This window comes from Sapajus apella, unplaced genomic scaffold (genome assembly GCF_009761245.1).
Source record: "Sapajus apella isolate SASKATOON/1434 unplaced genomic scaffold, GSC_monkey_1.0 scaffold8, whole genome shotgun sequence".
Classification (NCBI taxonomy): domain Eukaryota; kingdom Metazoa; phylum Chordata; class Mammalia; order Primates; family Cebidae; genus Sapajus; species Sapajus apella.
Genome location: NW_022436948.1, coordinates 34782518 through 34805657, shown reverse-complemented (window position 1 = coordinate 34805657; position 23140 = coordinate 34782518). Strand labels below are relative to the sequence as shown.

Sequence of the window (23140 nt, the reverse complement as noted above, 5' to 3'; positions counted from 1 at the left end):
AACAAAGACAAAAACCACTTGGTTATCTCAGTAGATGCAGAAGAGACCTTTGATAAAGTTCAACATCCCTTCTTGTTAAAAACTCTCAGTAAAATAGTCATTGATGAAACATACCTCAAAGTAGTAAGAGCTATTTATGACAGACTCACAGCTAATATCATATTGAATGGGCAAAAGCTGGAAGCATTCCCTTAGAAAATCGGCACCAGACAAGGATGCCTTCTCTCACCACTCCTATTCAACATAGTGTTGGAAGTTCTAGCCAGGGCAGTCAGGCAAGAGAAAGAAATAGAGGGTATTCAAATAGAAAGAAAGGCAATCAAATTGTCTCTGTTTGCAGATGACATGTTTCTATATTTACAAAACCTCATCATCTCAGCCTGAAAACTACTTTAGCTGATAAGCAACTTCAGCAAAGTCTCAGGATATAAAATCAATGTGTGAAAATCACAAGCATTCCTTTATACCAACAGTAGACAAGCAGAGAGCCAAATCATAAATGAAGTCCCATTCACAATTGTTACAAAGGGAATAAAATACCTAGAAGTACAGCTAACAAGGGATATGAAGGACCTCTTCAAGGAGAGCAACAAACCACTGCTCAAGGAAATACAAGAAAATTAATAATCATTGTAAGAAATGGGTAGCATTCTGTCTCTAGTTCAGAATAATACTACATTTTAATTTTCAAATAATAATCAGAACAAATTTTAGGAACTGACATCTGTCATATCTAAATCTATTTTTCAAAATCTAAATACTGTAAGTCTTTTGTCACATTTTTATTCTACAATTGAGCTCTCTGTAAAGGAGTTGGAATAGCTTCCATTTTATTATTGTAGATTGTGATATTTTTCATAGATCTAACTGTGCTTTTTAGGCAATTAAAATCATACGGCTAAAATAAACACATAATTTAGAGTTTTCCCTTAAAATTATTTTCTTGATAAGTTGTGTATTTGAATAGATCATTTATGTATCAAATTGATGATTGCGGCAGTGGAGTTATAGCTCCCTCTTTTGGAAAGTAGAGGCATGGCATTTTGATTGAGTTTAAATTGTTCTTTTCAAATTTTCAGTTTACATAATTTCTTGAGCTTACAGATTTAAAAACAATATTTTTCTCTGGTATAGTTTTTTCTTGGAAATTTTTGACATTAATAAAAAGCTAAGCTTTCTTATATATGTATGTGCACATGTATATTTCTTTAGACAAACCGCTGCTCAAGGAAATAAGGGACATTTGACATATGTTTCAACACAGGAAAACTTATTCTGATATTCGAAATGTCTTTATTTTTACTTGAAGAGAGCCAGTTTTACTTTTTCTATAGTTATGCAGTGTGATGCATAGTGTCTATTTAAAAATAGAACTTAATTTAAAAATATGGAAAGAAAAGTAGCCCTTCTTATAATCATTAATGGCCTGGCCGTCCAGGCTGTCATCCACTCTTAATAGATTTTATGGGTATTCTTCCTAATCTGTTTTTAGGCATTTATAAACTGTCCTTGTCCTTGTCCTCTGCCTTTCTATATTTATATGCTTTTTATTATCATAAAAGTATGATTATACTATGCCTATGCATCTTCAGTTTGATTCACCCCTCCTAAAATATCAAGCAAATCTTTAAAGGTACATCATTATTTAGTTACTTGATTCAAGACCATACCCATTATTAATAGAGTGATGTCTGCAAGGCATAAACTAACACTTATTCTGGCTAAGCATTCTTCTTTGACATGAATTACTATTATAAAAAGAAACAAAATGTATTAATGTATTTATTCTAGATCACTCAAGTCTGTTTCTTTTTTTTCTCTTTTTTTTTAGATGGAGTTTTGCTCTTGTTACCCAGGCTGGAGTGCAGTGGCACGATCTTGGCTCACCACAACCTCTGCCTCCTGGGTTCAAGCAATTCTCCTGTCTCAGCCTCCCTAGTAGTTGCGACTACACGTGTGTGCCACCATGCCCAGCTAATTTTTTGTATTTTTAGTGGAGACTGGGTTTCACCATGTTGACCGGGATGGTCTCAATCTCTTGACCTCGTGATCCACCCACCTTGGCCTCCCAAAATGCTGGGATTATAGGCGTGAGCCACTGTGCCCAGCCTCAAGTCTCTTTGTTATGATAGCTAACATAATTGTAGAACAACTTTATGCTTTATTGAGGCATTAAAATCAGGGCTCCACCTTCATTACCACTGTTTAGAAGAACAAAATGTTCATTTTCTACCCTTCCTGCTGCCTGCATTAGGGCCTGCATTTACCCTGTAAATTGTTCAACAGTGTTGCATATTTTGCTGGATATGGTTTTTGTTTTTATTGTGTACTCCTTTGAAGCTTTGTCTATAGATTATAAAGGAGAAGTGTTTCAGATTTAAAATTAAAAATTAACCATTAACATATCCCAAGAAGACGACTTACATATAATAAAAGAAAGGGTTTACAAGAGTTAACAGTAGGTTATTTTACGTTAACACGTCTCATGTCTAGTATTAATCTGGTAATTTTCATAAATTACTTAAATAACTTCTTTAATCAGCATTTATAAGAGATTAAAAACACCATTTCGGCCTACAGAAATTAAATGGATATAGTATAATAATATCTGTGAATATATGGGTGTATATATAAATATGTATTACTATTTTGAAACGCTGTTGCAATCTTCCTTTGAGTTAAAAAATTCAGAATAGGCTTTATTTCATATACAAATTAGAATGTAATTCTAAATTACAATTTATAATTTTATATTTATATGTAAAATAAAAAATATAAATTGTAGAATATACAGATGATGGCTTTTGTTTGTTGCTTTTCTAAATAACAATGCCATTGACATTTGCATATTTATGTTAAACAGGGTTTACTCTATCATTATGCTAAATGCGGTTAGTTTGTGATTGCCAATTAATTGTGTCATTGACTTAAGAAGTCATATTTATAGTCATGTTGAGAGGTTTGAAGTGATAATAATAATGAAATAATAATTACAGTGGGTAATTTTTGCAAGTTTCTGTTCAGGTGACTACAACTATAAGCTATCTCATGAACATACTGTTCTCAGCCGAGCAGCAACTTTTTCCATTTGATCCTGAGACATGAGTTCATTTTAAAATTAATGAGTTATTATATAAAAATAATTTTAACATCTGAAGAAATTTTATTGGTTTTCTTTTTCATTTCAAAATATTAGGCCCAGCATTTTAGGCCCAGCTGCTCTCAGGTTTGGTCGTACCTATACTATTTGTCTTCATAGTGCTGGCATTTTTTTTTGTGTGTGTGTGTGACACATTCATGCTTTCTATGTATGCCGTTTAATTTTCCAGGCTCTGCCCTTCCCTTAACATTCTTTAGACCTCCAAGTCAGGTACTGCCTCTAGCTTTTTCTCATATGAACCTTATTCCTCTCTCAAACTTACTTTAATTCTAAAGTATGTTTGAATCTTCTTCTCTCAAACTTACTTTGATTCCAAACTTTCTGATATTCCAAATGTGTTGTGTTCTTCTGAAATGATGACCTAGGTTAAATCAAATTATGTTCTTATTTTTCATAAAAAGAGCACTGCTTCTCATCTTGGTTCAAAAACCCTCCTCGTCATCCTCTCAGCCCCAAGCATTCCTAGATATTGCCAACTTCTGTTTCTTTTTGCATGATAAACTGTATAAACTCTGCTTGTAAAAAATAAATTTTAAAATTTGAATTTTGGAACCAAATGCAGGGAGAAATATTTTTTCCCCCATACACAGCCCCTTTTTATGATTATTTCTCATGAAAAAGCAGATTCCGAATGTGCACATAATTATATATAGGAAGGTACAAATAGAAATTATTAGTGTCATGAACTAATTAATGATGGCATTGAGATCAGAAAGGTTTCCTTGTTCCCCTTACAGGGTGTGTGATGGGAATGTGGTTCGCTTCTTCAGTGCCCAGCTGCTCAAACCTCCAGGGGAGCATGCAGATGGGCAGGCTGTGTTGCTCCGACCCCACAGCAGTGTCTAGTGTGGATGTTTACAGTTTATGAAGTCCCAATGAGCGTGTGCTACCCTGTGCTCTTTTAGTTTGCAGTCTGTAGGCGACTTGTGTTAACCAGCTCAATTAGACCCTCTACCTTGTCATAAGGACAGAGGGTTTCCTGTATCCTGGGTTCTTGCCTTGGTACACTGGAAGAATTGGATCACATGTGGACTTGGAGAATGAGTGCAAAGCTTTATTGAGTGGAAGTAACTCTGCTGATGTGGGAGCCAGGAGGGAGATGGTTTTCCCCTGGATTGGGCCCCTTGGTGGCCCTGGCTGTCTTCAGATTGCCCTGGCCAAACGATGCCTTGTTCTGCCAATAGATGACCTGCCACCCTGCAGGTGTCTGTTGGTGTGCTCTTCTGCCTGTGTGCTCCCTCCATGTCCTCTTGCCTTCCAGCTGCTATGTCTTCTTCCACTGATGTACGTCTCTCAACTCTGGCCAGTGTCTGCCCGCTAAGGTGTTGGGTTTTTGTAGGCCCATGATGGGGGTGTGGCGGACCAGGGTGGTCTTGGAAAATGCAACATTTTGGCTGGCTGGCAGGAATGCTTGTCTTCACCTTGGTCCACAGGGGTGGAGCCCTAGATTGGGAACCACCTTTCTCTACCCAACACTTCTCTTTCTCCCTTCCATGTTATTTAAAGGGACCATACTTTCCCTACCCAGAACTCCCATATCAGCATGATAGTTATCTTTGAGTTTTCCACTCTTTGTGACTATGTAGTTAAAGGCATTTTATTAGATTAAGCTTCACTCTGGGTTCTCAGGCAGAAACGATTGATCCCTGTATGATCTACCTCGCATACTAGGTTCTTCCTTCTGGTTCTTTTATGAGTTGATTAACCATGTAGAGATCTACACGCAAGGGAGTGAGAAAAATTTGATATTAAGCTTTCCATGGTCTCTAATACAAAGAAAGAATGCAGAAAGGCAGTTTGACTGACTAAAGAGCCAATATCTGCTACAATTTTAAAATAATTATGTATCGAGAAGAAAGGTATCAAGTTTTAGTAATGGCATTTAAAGTAACATTGGTAACTCTTTCTTTTTGCACACAGCAGAATGAAGAAAATATATTCATATATATGACAATGGCCACAAAAAGCTAGCATTTTTCATACATACAGAGCACTTTCAAATCAGGGAAAAGAAAACAAAAAAAAGATTTACACAGAGAGGAAATTTTCAAATGAATAAATGCAAGTGACCAATATAACACAAAAGTATCACATCACTAATTTAATGAAAGTATAAATTTAAGCATAAGTGTCATATTTCTCACCAGTTTTATGGAAATCAGAAAGCACATGGGAAGATGGATCTATGATAACTTTTTTTTTTTTAACAAAACTGTTAATGTTTTGCAAATGATTGATGTGATACATAGTGTGGAAATTGTGAAATTTAAAAAAAAAATTGATGGGTTAGAACAACAGGGTAAGATCAGAATCTTGAGTAAATTTGCCGTACTCTTTTTATGACAGCATTCCCAAGTATAGCGGAAACTTTTTTATAAGTAAATGATGTGAGTTTAAGGACCATGATAGGTATGCTGAGGACCACAAATGCATACATTTCTGAGCTAGCATGGATGCCTTCAATTATTTAAGTGAGATTGACTTAAGTTTGTAAAGAGATTTAAATTTTATTATTTTAGAATAATAAATTAGTAGGAAGATTAGGCTATGAAGGATTAAATGTAATTGTAAATTTTTGTTAAAATATAAGAAATACATTTAAAATGTAAAGTAGAGATTGAGACAAACTTTATTGCAAAATATTTTTTATGGTTTGTAAAAGTATTATTACCAGGGTTTTAGGAAATGTATTTCCTGTAACCTGATGTTTTCTTTCCTCCACGATAATGTATTATTATTTTTTAAAAATAAAGATGTATCATTTTATTGCTGGAACGCTGGTCCTTGTAGCTACTCTGTCTTTTATCTTCTCAGGTCTAGCTTTTATCTCCTAAAGCACTAAACTACAGATCACAGAATCTGAGTCAAGAACAATAGGGAGAATGGAGGCAGTAGTTAGAAATGGGGCTCAGGCATCTCTAAGTTATTCCTCAGGTAGTTCTTATTGTTTATTCAGGATTGAAAACTGCTGTCAAAGACAGATATAAAAGCCTAACGTTTTCTTACTGAATTAAGGTGAAAAATACAGGATAGTATACAAATCAAGCTCAACAAGTGTTTAATGCCACAGGGGAATGTGGGATATATTTTAGAAAAATAATCATAAAAAAGCATTCTTTTCCACTTATTTATTTAATGCTTATACAAGTGAATCACCGTTATCTAAAAAATTATACTGTTCATAAAGTTCTATTTCCTGATTGCCCTTAATGTAAACATTGATTCCATAGATACTTTAAATGTATTAGCAAACTTATTTTTCATATTATCTATGTACTCTGAAATATGTTGTATTTTATCATCTTTTTTCTTTTTTTCTTCAATGTGGGCACAGTATATTTTAAATACGATCATAAAGTCTGGAAAATTGAACACTTTCTCACATTTTTCTTTGGAAATACTTTTTTTAAAAAGTAAAAGTGTTTAATGCTTTTTTCTTCTAAATTAGGTAGGCATCCAATTTATTTTCAAGAGAGCTTTTGTTTAGTATTTGATCTTTCATTGCTGTGCCAGAGAAATGAAGAAAATTACAGTTTGTGAATGTTTAGGTAGACATTATTTTTGGTTATATTTAATAAAAGTATTTGCACTTTGGCCAAGTATGCCTTCAAATAATAATGAATAAAGGTATGCCTACAGGAAATAACCTTTTTTCCCTGATAAAGTACATAGTATACAATCTCATTCATGATTTAAACATTTACATTTAAGCTGAGTTCTTTTATTGAATACCACAGTTAAAAGTATGTTAAATGTCAAAATTAATGTTTAACTTTCTTCAATTTAAAATGTGTTTTTTTTAATACTTCAGTATGTTCATCTTTGTCCCTCCTAATATGTCAGTAGCATTACATTTCCCCACATGTCTAGTGCTCAAATGGAAAATTATACGTTCTCATGAACATATAATATTTTTTCTAACAATCAGCCATAGGTCACTGTATCTCATATTATGAATATTCCCCATGTCTCACTCATTGGTCAGGTGAGTAATTCCCAGACCTATGCTTTATTGACTGAATTATATTCACTAATTTATTCTGTAGTTTTCTCTACTTTTCCAGAGGAGTTGTTACACTTAGAGATCAAGTTCAAGTTTGCTGCCTTATGCCTTTGTTTTATCTTCATAATATGGGGACATTTGTGTTTAAAGATTTAGATATACCTGAACAAGGAAGGATGAAAGTAAAAAGCCTATTGTGTAGAATCCTATTATTTACCACTGTTTCTTCCTGTCATCATTGTTTCCACCTCCAGTGCTTAAGTCCATTATCCAAAGGTCACTCCAATTCTTGACCATCTTTTATAATCTACTGGAATGCTGATAAAAAAATCGATTGACAAGAAATTATCCAAATGCATACCCACAGGTAGTCATTGTCTCTTTCCCATCATACAAACTATTTCATCCCTTTCTTATTTCTCGATGGTTGTACTTACTTTAATCATTGTTCATACATATCTATTTCCAGTTCTTTTCTCCTAATAACCACCTATACCTGTCAAAATACAGGTTTGTTTTAGAAGAAAGGAGAGAAAAGAATGATAGTGTTCCAACCTGTGAGACTTTAATTTGTAAAGAATATTTAAAGATTCAAGAGAAATTCATTTTATTGTTAACTGTTTATTTAATAGTCATTAACTGTATTCTTGGATGTAATAGTCTTAATGTTTATTAAATACATAATTGTATGTTATCTTAAAAGATCTTATATTTTTAGAATTATGTATTCTATATGTAGTCTTTGGAATTTCTCTAGATTTCTTTTGGGGGTTGAGTTGTTTCTTTTTATTCCTTCATGCTTTATATTTTACTTCATTGCAATGACACTTAGAATGATTGCTTAGAGAATGGGTGCAGTGGCTCAGGCTTTTATGTAGTCCCAGAGGTGGATCACGAGCTCAGGAGTAGGAAACCAGCCTGGCCAATATGGTGAAACCCCATCCCTACTTTAAAAAAAAAAAAAAAAAAAAAAAAACGCCCAGTATGGTAGCACACACGTATAGTCCAGCTTCTTGAGAGGCTGAGGCAGAAGAATCGCTTGAATCTGGGAGGTAGAGGTTGCAGAGAGCCGAGATCATGCCACTGCACTCCTGCCTGGGTGGCAGTGTGAGACTCAGTCTCAAAAAAAAAAAAAAAAAAAAAACACCAAAACTGAAAAGGAAAGAATGATTGCTTAGGAATCATATTCTTTTCTTCAAATGGTTGAATGTGTCACCAGGTAGACTTTTGTAATTATAATTAATAAAATATTTTTAAAAGATCTTCAACTCATCCTGTGATAGTGCGTCCTCTATCCTATCACTTCTGAAAATACTTCTTAGATTTTTTTATTGGCTTCATACCAGATTATAACTCTGTTTACTTAATAGAATTCTAGCCTTCACTGCACATGGATGAGATTCTTTGAAGCACACTTTTTCAGTAATGAAAACTCAGTGATTTTTCCCCTTTTCATAGCTTTTTCCTTTTATTACTATATTGATCTTTCAATATCTTGGATGTTTAAATTGCATATTTTGGTATCATGTGTAATTCATTTGTTTTCTAGTCTAAGACACCTAATCAATCTCTACATGATTATAACATCTCAGCATTGTTCCTTTTCTTTTCACCTACGAGTAGTTATTCTCACTTATTCAGGGATATCGTTTTCAATGCCTGCTTCCTAAATCTCAGATAATCCCTTTGGATTTGTCTTTTTGTAGCGACCTCACTTTATAAGTTTTTTGTTCAGGTAATGTACTTGAAATGAAGCAAACACTTTACCAGTCCTACTTAGTTGTTTCTTTATTTCTTTAAAGTTTTGCCTCGGTAGAAAAGTAGAGAAAGAAAAACATTACAATTGTAATACTTCTTAACTAGGCTAGAAGATAGGGGAACTAGGGTATAAATCTTGGGGGATAATACTTTTTTTTATAGGTTCAGAAGCTTCTGTCTCTCTAAATCATTCTAAGTCAGGACCTGCTTTTAGAAGTGCCTACTGATCTTTATTTATTTACTTTTGGCAATATTCTGTAGTTTCTTTTCTCCCACATGTAAGTATTACAGAAATGAGTTTGTGATATATTTATAATTGTCTAATTGGTGTTGTCAGGGACAAAGTAGCTATGCATGTTATACCTAAAAAATAGTAATTTTTGTTCTATACCTCTGTGTCTGTTATGCCAAAGTTTTGTATAAATCAATCTGACACTCATTTGTGTCACATTACAAATTTATTTTTCATAGCTAATATGTTCAGTCTTTTCAGTTAGTGAGGTTTTAAAATTATGATTAATAAGTATTTTTGTTAGAGAAACCCTTTAACTATCCTATTCAAGCTGTTGTTATGAATTCAACCTTGGAAAGGTTTATTGTTTTTTATTAAATACATTGTGATGGCATGTTTTAAAATAGAAATCTAAAATAATGGGAGCTGATGGAAAGGAGATCTTCTTTACTCCTGTATAGTGCCCAGTGTTGCATAACATAAGAGCTCAGGGGCTTCGGCTAATCATTTCATCTCTCTATCCACCTCTCTCAATTCCTGAACATTGTAGATGTAAAAGGCAGCAGAAGGATGATTTTTTTATGCATATGATTGTATAAGTTCATTTGATTACTTGAAAATTATGAACTAAATGAGGCAAAGAAGGAGATTTCTAAAATATATGAACTTTAGTACCCAGATAAAATTAACAGAGAATTAAAATAACTTCAAGAAACAGTTATGTTTTTTTGGTACCCATAGCAGGCTTAATTAAATAATATATAATGTCCTTTATAGCCTAAATATTACCCTAGTGTATATAATTTTATCAATCAACTATGTACAGTTTTATAAAAATTTATCCAGGATGTAGTCATTAATATATCAAGGTCTATTATTATTAGAAAACTACCGTGATAATTTTAGTGGTCTCTTTGTTTTAATTCGCCATTAATAGAAATATAAACCCAAAGTTCACAATGAACTAGCAGTTACTATGAAGAGTGTTTCTGATTTTCATCTTCTTAATTAGGAAATTCAGAATGCGATTTTTTCAGTAAGTATTTTTTTTGTTGTTCACTGATTATCTGTTTACTTAACTAGTTTTATCTTTGCTTAATAAAGCAAATACGTCGGATATCGGGTAGAAAAAATATTCCCTTCACTTTTCCATATGATAAATTTAGAGTCTTCATTTACATCACATATGCAGCGATTGTTTTGTATAATCTTTGAAAATACTTATGTGGAAAAAATGCTAAGTATAAAAATTCTGTATTACAAATTTACTTTTTTTTTTTTTTTGAGAGTGAGTCTCACTCTGTCGCCCAAGCTGGAGTGTGGTGGCATGACCTCGGCTTGCGTAGTTCAAGCAAGTCTCCTGTTTCAACCTTCTGTGTAGCTGGAACTACAGGTGCCTGCCACCACGCCTGGTTAATTTTTGTATTTTTAGTACAGACAGAGTTTCATCATATGGATCAGGTTGGTCTGGAACTCCTGACCTCAGGTGATCCGCCCACCTCAGCCTCCCAAAGTTCTGGGATTACAGGCCTGTGCCATGTGCCCGACCACAAATTCACATTGTTAAAGGCTCTTTTATCCATTATGGAACTCTGCAGTGTTTATTGTGATGGGGTTTGCTTTACCTGGGAATCTTCAAGGAGACTTATCTTGTATAGTTGGGGACACTGTAATGTATTGGTACATTTTTGTCTACTTTTTGGAGTAGGAAATGAACACAAGACAAATGTATTATTTAGACTACTCATGAAGATAACTTATATCTTTTAACTCTTTCTAGTACTGACAAAGTTCAACTAAAGTATATTTCCCTTTTATTATCGAAAAATTATTGTTTCCAATTTATCCTTTACTGGCTGTTACTTTCCTATGGCTGCTGCATAAATATGTTGGATTTAAATAATGTAAATGTATTCTCTCATAGCTTTGAAGTCTAGAAGTTAAAAATCAGTGTCACTGGGCTGAAATCAAATGTTGGCAGGGCCACAGTCCCCCTGGAGGTCCTAGGGGTAGTGGCTGGCCTTTCTTTGCTTCTGGTAGTGGCTGGCATTCCTTTGCTAGTATCTGTGTCATTCTACTCTCTTCCTCCTTGGTCACATTGTCCTCTCCTCTTTTACATGTAAAATCTCCCTCTGTGATTGTTCCCCTGAAGAATCTGGAAATGGAGTAAGAATCTCTTCATTTCCAGATTTCTACTTTAATCACATCTGCAAAGATCTTTTTGTCACAGAAGGTATCATTCACAGATTCTTGGGGTAGGATGTGGACATCTTTTGGGAGGCCATTTTCAGCCTCATACAATGGCAAAGAGATTCTTTCTCACATAATCTTCACATAATCTTAATGAATGTTAAATTGGCCCAGCAGAAATAACAAGCAGAACTGCGAAGAGAATTTATACAGATAGGTCCTGTTTTAAACAAAACAAAAACAAGGATGAGTAGTAAAAGATTAATTCAGTTAAAATTAAATTTCTCAGCTTTATTTTAAATTGTATTAAGCTATTTTAAAGTTTTAGTGATTATAAATTCTATGTATTGAAAAATAATGTTTACACTATATGTTTGTGACTATTAAAAACACACATTTGGCTGGGCATGGTGGTTCATGCCTGTAATCCCAGCATTTTGAGAGGCCAAGGCAGGTGGGTCAACTGAGGTCAGACGTTTGAGACCAGCTGCCTGGTCAACATGGTGAAACCCTGTCTCTAAAAAAAAATACAAAAATTAGCTGGGCGTGGTGGCGGGTGCCTTAATCTCAGCTACCTGGGAGGCTGAGGCAGAAGAATCCCTTTAACCCAGGAGGTGGAGATTGCAGTGAGCCAAGATGGTGCCATTGCACTCCAGCCTGGGCGACAAGTGCGAAACTCCATCTCAAAAAAATAAAAATAAAAAATAAACACACACACACACACACACACACACACATTTATTCGGGATTCAGGTCATTGGTAGAGTTTTTAGATTTTCCTCTGGAATATTACTTATTTTTCTACTTAATTACAAATGTTTGATTACCGCTTTTTTTTTTTATGTTCCTTCTACCCTCTTCTACAAATTACTTAAGAGTTAATTATAGGCCAGCTGCAGTGGCTCATGCCTGTAATCCCAGTGCTTTTGGAGGCCAAGGTGGGCAGATCACCTGAGATCAGTTGTTCAAGATGAGGCTGGCCAATATGGTGAAACTCTGTCTCTACTAAAAATAAAAATTAGCCAGACGTGGTGGCATGTGACTATAATCCCAGCTATAGCAAGATAATCATTTGAACCCGGGAGGTGTAGGTTGCATTGAACTGAGATTATGCCACTGCAGTCCAACCTGGGTGACAGAGTGAGACTCCAATATCTCAAAAAAAAAAAAAAAAAGAATTAATTGTAATATGTATGTATATGTGTATATTTCTGTTTCTATCTGTCTCTCTCTGTCTGTTTCAGTCACATTATAAACACACACTCATATATATATATATATATATACATGCATATAGAATATTGATAATCAGCATTGTTCAATGATATGGTTATACTTATTATTATAATATATATATATTTTTTGAGGCGGTCTCTCTCTTTTCCCCCAGGTTGGAGTGCAACAGTGCTGTCTTGGCTCAGTGCAACCTCTGCCTCCCAGGTTCAAGCAGTTCTCCTGCCTCAGCCTCCTGAGTAGCTAGGATTATAGGTGCCTGCCACCACGCCTGGCTAATTTTCGTATTTTTAGTAAAGACGGGATTTCACCATGTTGGCCAGGCTGGTCTCGAACTCCTGACCTCAAGTGATCCATCTACCTTGGCCTCCCAAATTGTTGGGATTATAGGTGTGAGCCACTGTACCCGGCCAAATAAAAAATATTTTTATGCTTGATAAATAACCACTGCTCAGGGACTTTGTTAGTACCACTCCCACCACCCTCATGTTACTTCCAGAACTCAGGACAACCCAGCCACTAAAGCATTAACAGCTGGCAAGTTAGGGGGCCTGTACTCTGTGGCCATCATCTCTTCTGATTGGTGGAAATATGTAATATACATGTTGTTAAAATATGTTGTGTTTATGTGTACATATATCAAAACGTTATGCTTTACACCTTGAATATATTCAATTTTTATCAATTATACCTCAATAAAGCTGAAATTTTAAAAGTCAAATAAAAAAAGAAGTGGTAGTATTGCTCTGTAAATCGGAAATCACTTGTTTCATAATTCATTTTGACCTGTACCCTATCAAATAGTTATCTTGATCAATAACTTTTTTTTTCACTCTGCTTTAAGCAAAAAAAAAAAAAAAAATTTAAGAAAAGCTCCTCACAACATTAGGAGATGTCTGTAGCATAATTGGGGCAATTTGAATTATGTGATTCAAAACTGTGCCTTTTCTGTTAGTTGGCTACGCTTTCATTCATGAAACCTAGAGCTATATTCATTACCATATTTCAGAGTATGCTAACATTTACTTCTAACCAGCTGAACACATCCGACGTTTTGATGTAAAATTGTTGGCCACCTATGGAACATATTATGTCAGTAATTTTCCAGTACATGGAAAATGTCTTCTTTGCAAGAAGCATTTTAAAATTTATTCCAAGCATGAATGAACACATATACACCCACACGCAGAAACACACACACTCTTTTTTGTCTTTACCATTTACTGTTTTTTATATTGTGTATTGAGTTCTAAATGACATGTTCTAAATAAAATTTGACTTTAAACCATTCACTAAGTTAATTTGACTTTTGCGAAGTTAGAGGTTTCTTTTATTAAATTATGTAATCCAATAATATCTGTTGATGAAAACCTCCTATAAATCAAAGAAATAATTTGATTATTATCAAATTATTTGGATTATTATCATATTATTTGGTATTATTATGGTATTATTTTCACTATATTTCTTTCCAGTAATTTGATGTATTTTTTGAGTTGTATTTCTTAAACAATGTGTTAATATACTTAAGGTACACAGGTTGTACCTTAAGTAGCATACTCTACAGATGTATGTGTGATTACATGATTCATATATTTGCAATCCTTACTAAACTACTTATGTTTTTGAAATCTGGAAGCTATACAAGTAAATGAAGTGATAATGTCAAAATATATAGCTGGAAAATAAAAACTACTAACAATCCCCTTACCCACAGTTAACCATATTAATATTTTTGTATCTTTTAAAATACTTTAGGCTGTGAGTTTTTGTGCATTTACATTAGAAAGATACAGTATATTCCTTCACATAACTTAGAAGACTTTTTCTGCAACCTTTAATATGATTCGATAGTATAATTTTTTAACAACTCTGCATTATTCGGTCACTCTGTCTTTGCTAATAGAAGTAGCACCAAGACTAATAGACAAAGATGTAGTGTTTTGGGCACATTTCTGATTGTTTCCATGGGGGCAGTTTGATAATTAGTACTGCTGACTCATTGAAGTTACTTTTTTCTTTTAATAGACAGAGTCTTATTCTGTTATCCAGGGTAGAGTGCAGTATCATGATCATAGCTCACTGTACCCTTGAATTCTTTGGCTCAAGTGACCCTCTTGCCTCACCCTAGTAATTAATGAGTATTATATGCATACATCATCATGCCAGTTTAATTTAATTTAATTTAATTTTTTATTAATATTTTGTAGAGACCGGATCTCCTTAGGTTGCCCAGGCTGGCCTCAAATTCCTGGCCTCAAGTGATCCTCCCATTTTAGCCTCCAAAAGTGCTGGGATTATAGGTGTGAGCCACTGTGCCTGACATGGAGTTAATTTTTCTGAATTTTTGATGCAGATTGTCACATTTCTATTTAGAAATTTTATACTGATTTATACTCACACTAGCAGTGTATCAGACCTCCTATTTGACAGTATCAAGTGAACTCTTTTAAACATTAGTTACCAGACTTATTGTTGAAAGATCAATCAAGCCACCTCTTTCAGTTTGCTCCATAGCATGCTGACATTTTGAGGTTGTGAGTTAAATGACATAAAGTTTTCTCTAAAAATTTTTTCAACTGGAATTTTAACTCATAGCAGCATAACACAAATGTAGGATGTACCCTTCCTTCACCAAAAGAGTTTTGTGAGCAAAGTTTAGTCCATAAAGGCTATATATAGTCTTTACTTTCTGCGTTGTTTCTCAAATTAAATCTATTTAGATTTATTATGATACTATTATTTGGTTATGAAGATTACAACAATTTAGGAGGAGAAAGTGAAAAGCAAGGTGATGTGGCTACTATAGACCAGTGTATCAGTAAGGAAAACCTAAGTTACTGTAACGAAAATACTTGCAGAATTCAGAGGTCCTAAAGAGTAGAGATATTTATTATGTAACAATCACAGGTCAGTGTTCTGGATTTGGTAAAAAGCTTTGCTCTACTTAACATTTGGTTGCAATTCTGTTACTAAGAGAGAAGGAGGAAATGGGAAAACTAAAATACTCCACTGCAACAACCAACCCTAGTAGAAATGACTGTTAGTGTAGGAAAATACAGCACTTTTGGAAACAAAATATTGAAGTCATTCAGTGAATGAGCAAATACCGCTTTGTCAGATCTGTGATTTGATTTACCCCTACCTACAAACCTAGAAGTTAACCTGTTACCATAACATCAATTCTGGCACAGGACTCCTAGAACAGAGATGAATTATTTTATTACTTATGGCACAGTAGGTATCATATTTGCATTGGTTCCCCTTATCCTCCAAGCCCCACAGGGGTAGCACTATATGATCCAGATGGCTGCTGCTCACACAGTGGGTTCACATCATAGTTGGATAATATGGAGCCTGAAGATTCCCTTCTTTTGTAGCAGCTCTGTGTCTTCAAGGGCATCATCATGACATCCTTCAAGGTTGCTCGCTACAAGCACAGCCCTAAGATATGGCTCCCATTAACAATGGTCAGGGCCTCACCTTCTTGGCATACCCAGCAAAAGATGTAGGAGCATCAGAGACCCATGGAGGGACTGTTCCTTTCAATACCCATCACTCAGTAGCCTCTGGAGACATTGCTGTGTACAGCAAGATGAATGGATTAGTGTTCCAGAGGATGTGGGGCTTACATTTAGCCTGAAGTAGATTCTTCATGCCTTAAAATGTCAGATATTTTCTCTGCCAACAGACACCTTCAGAAATGATGATTAGTTTATGGTGTGCCTTTGGAGTTATTATGGAGACATTTACAAAATGGAGAAAGCATAGATGGATAGATTAGCCAAAGTGGTAGCCACCGAAAACTGATTTATAGCATTTTGTTTCCTCATACCTTGTTCTGGGTTGGTGAGTGAGCAAGAGGCCCATTCTCAAACGTATTACTATAACATATTATGCTAGAAATTCATGTAGCTTAAGGAACTTTTTTTTTTTAAGATAAAATAATCTTGAAGTAGGTTGGTCTTATTGATTCATGTTTTGTGGTAATCCCTTGAATAATAGCAACGCCTGGCTATGATAAGCTTTAATAGCTGGGAGGCATAATGAAGGAGAAATAATTGTATTCATGTAAGTTAGACAATCCTTTCACCGCTTACTTGGCCTCTTCATCATAAACCATGATGTGTTATTTTTTGGCACCTGAAGAAAGTGCTGTGGAATCCTGTTCGGAGTAAAGAGGTGAGTATTAGAAGCTCTGTATTCAGCTTTTGGCTCTGCCACTTGGTTATTTTGGGACTTTTGGCAACTTACATAATCTCACTTAAAATATTTGGGTCATAAAGATTTTCTGGAATCAAGTAAGATAAGAATGTAAAAGTCCTTTATAAACTATAAAGCATTATACAAATATTTAATTACCAAGAATTGTGAGTACTTAAGCTTTTCTCTGTTAGAGGAGACTGAAGAAGAATGACTCAAAGTCATTGAGACTTTCTCAATGATGAGGGCATAATATAGCTCTTAATCTGGACATTTTTTTCATCATGTTCTACCATTATTTTTTAGAAAGTTCAGTAAAAAAGATAACTTTGTGTAAAAGCCACAATTTCATCCTCATGCAGTGACTCCTGCCTGTGATCTCAGCACTTTGGGAGGCTGAGACAGGAGGACAACTTGAGTCCAAGAGTTCAAGATCAGCCTGGGCAACATTTCTACAACTGCCCCCTGCCACCAACCCAAATTAGCTGAGCATGGCGGCACGTGCCTGTAGTCCCAGCTCCTCCATAGGCTCCAGTAGGAGGATCACCTGAGCCTGGGAAGTTGAGGCTGTAGTAAGCTGTGACTGCACCTCTGTCCTCCACCCTGGGTGACAGAGTGACACCCTATCAATCAATCAATCAATCAATCAAACAATAGCTACAATTTCAATCATTTGGAAATTCCATTTATGTGGCTGGATAGATTCAAAATCATTTGTTCAGTTCAAGTCTTAATGGTAGATTCAGTATAAAAATAAAAATTTTTATTTTATTTTTTATTATCAAAAACAGTAGTGGTACTGTTGGCAAACACTGTTGGCAAACATGAACGGATGATTAAAGGAGGTAATGTTTGGTTTTATATGATAAAGAATACAGCAAATAGGAGGTAAAAGAAGTTGAGGAGGTGTGGAAAATGTCTGTATGTGTCTGTGCGCACACATTGTGTTAATCAAACCTGTTTTTCTCTTTTAGCTTCCTGAAATGTTATCATTAGTTGCTATATAAAGGAAACAAAAGAGTTGGTTATATAACTCAGTAATTCCTTTTTTTAATAGAGTAGGATGATTTCCTTTCATTGATAGATTTATTGACAGCAGCTTCCAAATAATATTCTTGTCTTTTTAGTATCAACTCTGTTTAATTACACATTCTCATGGCTGGTTTACAGTGGTGGTAATTGCCAGAAAATTATTAAATGTTCAAACTAGGAAGTTACTTCAAGGATGATATAGTAATAGCAGATGAGAAAAACCAACATCGATAGAATTGCAGTATGTTCCTGAAGGTCACACATCTGTATGGTGGTCCAGATTCTTAAGATCATTCCTCCTTTCCTACCTGTAGCAATACTCCTAAACCATTATGTATTATCAGAGTTTGAAAGTATTTAAAGCAATAACATCTCATTCTCTTTTTAGGTAGTTATTACTAGTAAAAGTGGAGAGATCTTGTATCGTATTTCACCGTGGGCAAAGTATGTGGTTCGTGAAGCTGATAATGTGAATTATGATTGGATACACTGGGATCCAGAGCACTTATATAAAGTGAGAACAACAAATCTTTAAAGAAATCCTTTTTCTAATATTTCTATTAAAATTAATTTTTACTTTTATACTTTTATAGTAATGCTCAATGCTTCTTTTCACTGACAGTTGAGTATTTTACATCATAGTATTCCTCTTATACTGTACCTGTATCAGAGTCTGTCTTCTGTAGCCAATAAAATATAGAAGTGAGTTTTGTGTTTGTATATGTTTTTGAGGTTAAGGAAAACATAGAATACTAAATTACTACATACTGATCATTAAAGGATACTGTTTTTGTTTTTTTCTTAAACTACAATTTTTGATTTATCAAATGCTCTTTAATACAGTATGTCTCAGTGTCATGGGTTTGAATTAGGATCAGTGTCCTTAGAAGCATGGAATAGGAAAGACCATCTCATGAATGTATTAATTAGGGTAATTTTTACTGCCGTATAATTGACAAGTGTTCTGTGTATGTTTGAACTCACTTTCTGTCCTTTACATCATTGGAGTTTGTTGACATACGCTTTGCATTTGATAATTATGTATGTATTTCATGGCTCTTACATTTTCTATAAGGCCTAAGCTCAAAAAAAAAAAAAATCTTTACTCAATGATAAGGCATAAGCCATTAAGTGATTTCTCTTGTAAAATAGGTCCACTATCTGGACCATAAGAAGGACTTTTTTCCCCAAAAGAAAATTTAGTGAGTGTAGCCAGTGACTTTTATTTGTGAGAATAGCTCCAAGTGTTTGAGTTTCTTCACCATTTAAAAAAAATATACTTGATCAGTTAGGGTCACACCTGAATCCCTGGTTTATTTTATATGTAATTTTATATTCTTTAGTTTAAGCATTCCAGACCAAAGAAGCCACGAAGCCTAAGAATTTATGAATCTCATGTGGGAATTTCTTCCCATGAAGGAAAAGTAGCTTCTTATAAACATTTTACATGCAATGTACTACCAAGAATCAAAGACCTTGGTAAGTAATAACTGTGATTTTTATTCAGATAAAATTTTAATGAGTCTGTTCTCTTATTAGAAAAGCTAATTACAAGTGTCTCTTTTTTGTGTTAGGAGATAAAATATGTAATAGAAATGCATTTTATTTTAGGCTTCTCAAATTGCCCTGTAATAGTGATAGCATAGAAAAGAGAAATGGAATAAGATAGAGCATAAGAATTAAAGATATTATTCCAATTTCAATTTTAAGTAATGTGAACTGATGACTTCCAAAATTGTAGATAAATATGTAAGCATAATTACTTTTCTACTGGAGGAAACCTTTATCAATTTAAGTGATCATTGATTATAGCCTGTTCATTTTAGTCTATTAGGGAAAAAAAATCTCATATTTGTAATGTGCCTGGAACTCATTTTTTATCAGAGTTATTGCATATAGCCCTTGCCTGGATGACTTATTTAACAAACATTTATAGAATATCTATGTGAGACACATTGTGCTAGATGTTCACATATTGAACTGTAATGGCACACATCCTGTCTTCATAATGAACCAGAGAGTGAATACTATATGCTGAATTATTGATTCAGTGTGCTTTAAATCTGTTGTTTTTATAGGTAATGCTGTTTAAAATAATATAACAGTATATTTAACACCTACTTCAATGGCTAGGCAGGAGGATACAGCACATTTAATTACACTGCTTCTGCTAGGGAGAAGTTTTAGTTTCTTCTAGGCAAAATTTGGCTAGAAGAAAGGTTTGTAAGTCATGGTTAAAGTTTTCAGTTATGTATGGATTATCCATGATGGCGAAGTCAGGTTCCAGAAACCAAAATTAATTAAATGTATAGATAATTTGGTATTAATTATAGTTAATAGATATTATGCTAAATTATTATATTTGATATATTATTTCATATTATAGTGAAATAAATTGCTTATGACCCAGTTCTTGCAGAACGTACAGCAGCACAAGGATTCTCTTATTCATCTTTGTGTCTGAATTGCCTAGCCTAGCACCTGGAATGTAAGTGAGTCCAGGAATGATTAATGTCATAAAAATTAAGACTAAAACTATAAATTTGTGCTTGATTATAAGAATGATATTTATTGCACAGTAGACAAATAACCATAAACTCTATATTTTGTTATAGGACTTAATAATTAGCATATTTACTTGAGAAGTTTATATTTATATTTATCAGGCCTGGTAGAGTTAATTAGATTTTTTACAATAGAAAAGCCAAGAGTAATAACTTTTCAGTAGATTATTAAGTCATGGACAAGTTTATGCTCTTCTTTAAATGTGTAAATCCTGAATTCTGCATGTGAATTTGTAATTGTTCCAGTATTAATGATGTACTGAAAAATGTACTTGTAAAAATGAAAATCTACAAGATGTCAACCCAGAAGAATGAAACTAATCTAATACCTTTGTTTGTTTAGAAGTATATTTGCAAGTATAGTTGTATATTTAAATGAACTTGCATTAAAAATGAACTTATATAAAACTTAAGAAAATCACAAAACTTATATTAATTGGACTTTGAGAGCCAAATAAGAATATTTTCTATGTATGTTACAGAAATATAACTTCCAAAGTAATGAAATAATATTTGAAAATTTTACCAAATTATCCTTCAAGAAGAAAAACCTGTTTTTCCTAGCTTTTTTTAAAGACCAACACTTTTTTCTCTGATTATTTACTTATATTAAAAATACATTAGAATTTTTTTAATGCTGTGGATTTTTAAAACACAGTATCTGCTTTTTTGAGTCACTTTGTTGACTGTTAGAGCAAAACATATTCAGATGAAGAAAGGAAGGTGATGTGTGTTTGTATGTGCACATGCATGCATGTGTGCAACTTTGAAATAATTTTATAGGTGCAAATTATATAGTGGAAAGCAGAAGCATTAGTGCTGACTCTATAAAAGCTACCTTGTGGACTGGGCGTGGTGGCTCACACCTGTAACCCCAGCACTTTGAAAGGCTGAGGCAAGTGGATCACCTGAGGTCAGGAGTTCAAGACCACTGTGGCCAGTATGGTAAAACCCCGTCTCTAATAAAAATACAAAAAGTTAACTGGGTGTCTTGGCATGCACCTGTGGTCCCAACTACTCGGGAGGCTGAGGCAGAAGAATTGCTTGAACCCAGCAGGCAGGGGTTGCAGTGAGCCGAGATCATGCCACTGCACTTCAGCCTGGGTGACAGAGAGAGACTGCTTCTCAAAAACAAAAAAACCTCCTTTGTGGAAAATGTGGATTTGATGATATTTCTTATGCTATATGATAAAATGGGCTGAAATATATAGAAAGAGCCAAAATAAGAAGTATATGTAATGCAACTGATTATTTTTATTTAGCTTTCATAGTCTTCAATATGAATATTACAAGTGTAGCTGATGTTTAGCATATGGAGATTGCCATCTTTAATATGCTAAAACCAAATTAACTAAATTTGCATATTATTTATTGCTTGTTAAAATGAAGATATATCAAATAGCTAGTCAGAATAAAGCTCTAAGAGACTAACTATCCAATGTTGTGTTAGAAGGTCAAACAAAAAATGTTAATGTAGTAGAACTTTTCCAGACGATCAGAGCTTCTAGATTGCTTGTCAATTTTAATGTATTTGGAATAAGGATGCTTTTTTCCCTATTACTTGTTTTTTTTTTTTTTTTTATTTGTGGCTTTTAATTTATATATGACCATTGCCTTATATAGGATACAACTGCATTCAGTTGATGGCAATCATGGAGCATGCTTACTATGCCAGCTTTGGTTACCAAATCACAAGCTTCTTTGCAGCTTCAAGGTAACATCAAAGGCTCATTATATTCTTTTTTATTTTTAGTAAAATGTTTAAATAAATAAAATGAAATTTTACATTTTATATGACATTGTGTAACATTTGAGAGTTAACAGAGTTAACAGAAGCTGAACATTTTCTTGTACTAAGGTCACAGACCTTCTTCCCTTCCAGCCTTAAAAATTGTCCTTGAATTTACGTTGCTCTTCATGGGATGATTTGTGATATAGAATGTCATTACCTGCTGTAATTGTCACATATTTGGAGGTCCAAGTTTTAGTCACAAAACCTTGTCTTATGGAAGCCTTTATTGTGAGAGAGCACATCGTTTTCTGGAAAGAGACTGACTCAGCTAGGAAGGTCACTGAAGAGGCCCTTGGTAGGACGGTTACTACTCACAGAAGGACTGCCCTTCCCTCCAGGCTGAAATGGATGGAATGTTGCTCTCTGGACAGAAAGACACCAAGGGGTTCTACGCACTTAAAGTGGTGCTGATCTAAATGACCACAGACTGAAGAAGTCCAGCGCTCTCAGTGTTGTGGAGTTTGTGATATATAGGCATTGCTCCAATCATCATACATACATATTATTATTTTTAGCTGTAATAAAAGCTAAAATGAAAATAACAGGGAGCTATAATCAGAGGTCTGATCAGTTTAGATCAGAACTAATATTGCAAGTGAGGTCTAAAACATGACTAAGAGTTAACTGGGGAAAGGGGTGAAGTGGGCATAAATAGGTAACATTTCAGACACAGAAAAAAGATAACTGGCCCATTTACCTGTTTCTGTTTATGTTAGTTCTCCCTGACTGAGTTATTTATAGTACTGCCTCCAAATCCTCCACTCTGGTTCTTTCTTGAGCCCATTCCAAGTAGGCTGTCTGCCTCTTCACTGAAGTTGCTTTTGTCAAGGGTGTGAGTAACCTTCACATTGTTGAGGACAGTAGGCAATTCTTAGCTTACTTCCGCTGTCAGCACAGCTGGTTACTCTCACTTTCTTGGAACCTTTTTCTTTCCCTGGATCCCAGAATATTTTGACCTCCTGTTGTTGCTTTT

General features: G+C 34.3%; 1 protein-coding gene across 2 annotated transcripts in view; it reads left to right on the top strand.

Annotated features, from left to right (window-relative positions):
• Positions 1-23140, top strand: part of GBE1 (1,4-alpha-glucan branching enzyme 1) — a 266870-nt gene that overhangs the window by 89879 nt on the left and 153851 nt on the right. For both annotated transcript variants that reach the window (XM_032277180.1, XM_032277182.1), the window contains 3 exons: positions 18200-18325; positions 19155-19290; positions 21999-22089. In XM_032277180.1, the coding sequence (XP_032133071.1) occupies positions 18200-18325; positions 19155-19290; positions 21999-22089 (353 nt within the window). The remainder of the gene's footprint in view (positions 1-18199; positions 18326-19154; positions 19291-21998; positions 22090-23140) is intronic.